The sequence below is a fragment of the Sinocyclocheilus rhinocerous genome, unplaced genomic scaffold, assembly GCF_001515625.1.
Source record: "Sinocyclocheilus rhinocerous isolate Xijiao unplaced genomic scaffold, SAMN03320098_v1.1 scaffold265, whole genome shotgun sequence".
Taxonomy (NCBI): domain Eukaryota; kingdom Metazoa; phylum Chordata; class Actinopteri; order Cypriniformes; family Cyprinidae; genus Sinocyclocheilus; species Sinocyclocheilus rhinocerous.
In genome coordinates, this window is record NW_015645861.1 from 52043 (window position 1) to 55597 (window position 3555).

The window sequence follows — 3555 nt, forward strand, 5'->3', positions numbered from 1 at the left end:
TCTGTGTAAAGATGAATGCCATATCCACCTTTTTCTTCAACGCGGAAGTAAGCCTATGGGCGAGACTTCCGGATCATTAACCGTTATAGGCAAATAACAACAAGAATAACAACGTGCAGTAAACGGTAAAACTGTTTGCACTACAAACCAGTGTGTTCATAATTAAGATAATACATTAAAACAATATGGTAAGACACACCAATTTTCAATATCAAGCAGCAAAACGAACTGTTTTGTACAGCTAAAAATAGCTGGATGCAGATGAGACCGGAAGCTAGACCCATAGAATTTACAAATGGCCGGCCCATTTTTACGGCAAGAAAAAGGTGGATAAAAGCCTTGCTACAATATGCCAGCTCTGACCTGTCTCAGAGACAGATGATTCTGTGTATTTGATGCATCAATTGCATCTTCACAATATAAAGACAGTTACATTCACAATTCAAAATGGCTCAATATGAATTAAATTTAACTTAATAAGCACACATCTGAAATAAGAAATAACACAAGAGAGGTTTTAAACATGGTTATTATTGCCAAACATTACAAGAAGAGCACAATTGTTCAGTTAGAAGTGCCAATAAAATGACAGTGTAACATGTAACAAGTTTAGCTGAACTAACACTCTTAAGAGAAAATTCTGTAGAAGACCTGGCTTATTTAAGAAAACTGTAACAGTAACATCCACACATTAACTTAAAGGGATAGTTCACCCAAAAATGAAAATGATCCCACGATCTACACACCCTCAAGCCAGATGTGTATATGACTTTCTTCTTTTAAGACGAATACAATCGGAGTATTAAAAAATGTGCTGGCTCTTCCAAGCTTTATAATGGCAGTGAATGGTGGTTGAGATTTTGAAGCAAGATAAAGTGCATCCATCCATCATAAAAAGTACTCCACATAAAGGCCTTCTGAAGCGAAGTGATGCATTTGTAAGAAAAATATCCATATTTAAAACTTTATAAACCGTAATCTCTAGCTTCCGCTAACTGTCGTACTTTTAAAAAATCTCCTTACAGTAATATACTTTACTGTAGATAACTAAATGTCATTTTCTGATATTTTAGTGAGAAGATGAACAGCAGGAAGGAGAGACATCTGTTGGCCTGTCACAGGGAATATATATCGTCAGAAACAGGAAAATATATTAGTACAATACACGTTTCATTCAAGGTGATTTATGAGATGTCTAAACACAGAAGCCTGAATGTTACACTTTCAGTGAAGTCAGAGCTGAATGGTATGAAGTGAATACCTGCTTCCAGTCTGCAAAGCCAATTTGCAAACAGTAAGATCTTATTAAATCTTTTCATACCAAACATACACAGAAAAAAAAAAATCAAAACAACAACCTTGAAAATGATAAAGTGCATCCATCCATCATAAAAAGTACTCCACATAAAGGCCTTCTGAAGCGAAGTGATGCATTTGTAAGAAAAATATCCATATTTAAAACTTTATAAACCGTAATCTCTAGCTTCCGCTAACTGTCGTACGCTAGAGATTACAGTTTATATAGATATTTTTCTTACACAAACGCATTGCTTTGCTTCAGAAGGCCTTTATTAACCCCCTGGAGCCGTGTGGAGGATTTTTATGATGGATGGATTGGATGCACTTTATTTTGCTTCAAAATCTCAACACCCATTCATTGTCATTATAAAGCTTGGAAGACCCAGGACTTTTTTAATGTAACTCTGATTGTATTTGTCTGAAAGAAGAAAGTCACATGCACCTAGGATGGCTTGTGGGTGAGGTAAACTGTCCCTTTAAGAACGTCATCCTCTTGCTCACATCTAATTAAAGAGACAGAGAATATTCTAAATACTGAAAGCTGAACAGCGATGGTTTACTGCAGCAAAACTGAGAGATGCACACTGACTGACAGATGTAGTGTAGTACCAGCAAATCTCCACAATTCATGTGTCTTAGTCTTTTGAAAACATTATCTCACACAAAAATAGAAAAAAAAACTTGAAGCTGCCTTCAATACAATCAACTGCATGTTTTTCATAAAAGTCAATTGGCACTTTATAACATTATTTTTTGAAAAATAACACTTTATTTTCCAAAACTTCACACATGATTTTCTTTGAAAAGAGCTGAGTGCCGGTCACTTCCAACAGCATACAAACACTTGAGCCTCAGATTGAAATTAAACACATTTATCTTTAAAAAGCCACTTTTAAAGTTAAGTATTGTGTCACGGTTAAAAACAGTAATGAGATATGAATCTGAAGCAACATGACATTTCAGTAAAGTTCCTTTCAAATGGAAACAAAAACATCCAGATCTCACCTAAAACTCGTCAGTTTTAAGTATATAAAAATGGTAGTCTTTAAAACACAGAATAAATGTTAAGTTTCTCAAGAAACCTCCACCGATTAAAGCCTGAACCTTTTTGGTTACAGTACACCGTAACAATCCCAACACAAACAAACACTTCACAGTTTGTATGGGCCACTGATACACTTTGTTTCATTTCTTTCTACATTCATTTGTGAAATGTAATCAGTATTAACCAACTGCTGCTTTTGTTAGATGCTGCTACACACAGAAGGAGGACATACTGTAATGGCTGTTATCAAGATCTTCTGTCAAATGTCTCAGAAGCTCAGGTGATCTCTGGTGATATTCTTCAAGTCCTTCGTGAAGATGAAAGCACCATGAGCAGATGTGAGACGTCAGCCCTGCAGGTCAAACGTCCTCAGACAATAGCTAGAGCAGCAGTACGCTACAAAACTCACAGTGGTTCTGTGTGAGAAATACAAAGAGCAAGAAAGAAAATCCACTTATAATATGTACAGAACTATTTCAAGTTTATTTCCAAACATTTGTATGCAACTTTTAAGTTTGATCTAAAAAACAGTTAACATGAACTAACAATGAAAAATACTTCTCTTCATTAATATTAATTAAATAATTTACAAATATATTCTTAAAATAAAAACGTTTATCTGCTAATATTATTTATTGAACCTGAGCTAACATGAACTAACAATGAACAGTTGCATTTTTATAAATCATTACAAAAAATTGTAAATTATAACAAATGCTAATTGCTGATAATTAAAAAATTACAAATAGCAGCCAATATATTGGCCTTGGTGATATATATTGATTTACCACAAATTTTTGCACCTGTTTATGCCAGGCAAAAATTATAAGCCAAATCTCAACAAGCCACACTCAGTATCTAACATTTAGGTTTAGGGATTTTATTTTTAAAAGTAAGATTAAGTAAGAACAATAGTGATATAACTCACCTTACCAAAAACCAAATAATGGAGTATCAAAAAGACAAGAGGTCAAAGCAACCTAATGTACATTTTTGGTATGGTTAGCTTAAGTTAAACTATCTCACAGGGAACAAGCTTTCATACCTGAAATCAAAATATATATGCATTTTAATGTGTGCGTATATAAGAGAGGTCATGTTCCTCCCACAACATACATGCTTTTACAAGGCTGGTCGATGAAGTGCTATTGAAACAGCGAGGGTTTCCTGGTATGAGTTCACCACACACACACACACACACACACACACAC

At 34.5% G+C, this 3555-nt stretch overlaps 1 protein-coding gene across 1 annotated transcript in view; it reads right to left on the reverse strand.

Annotated features, from left to right (window-relative positions):
• Positions 1-1757: 1757 nt before the first annotated feature.
• The window catches only part of lrrc28 (leucine rich repeat containing 28), a 9148-nt gene continuing 7350 nt past the window's right edge, over positions 1758-3555 (reverse strand). The window contains exon 10 of the mRNA XM_016510792.1: positions 1758-2760. Coding sequence (XP_016366278.1) covers positions 2691-2760 — 70 coding nt within the window. The 3' untranslated portion in view covers positions 1758-2690. The remainder of the gene's footprint in view (positions 2761-3555) is intronic.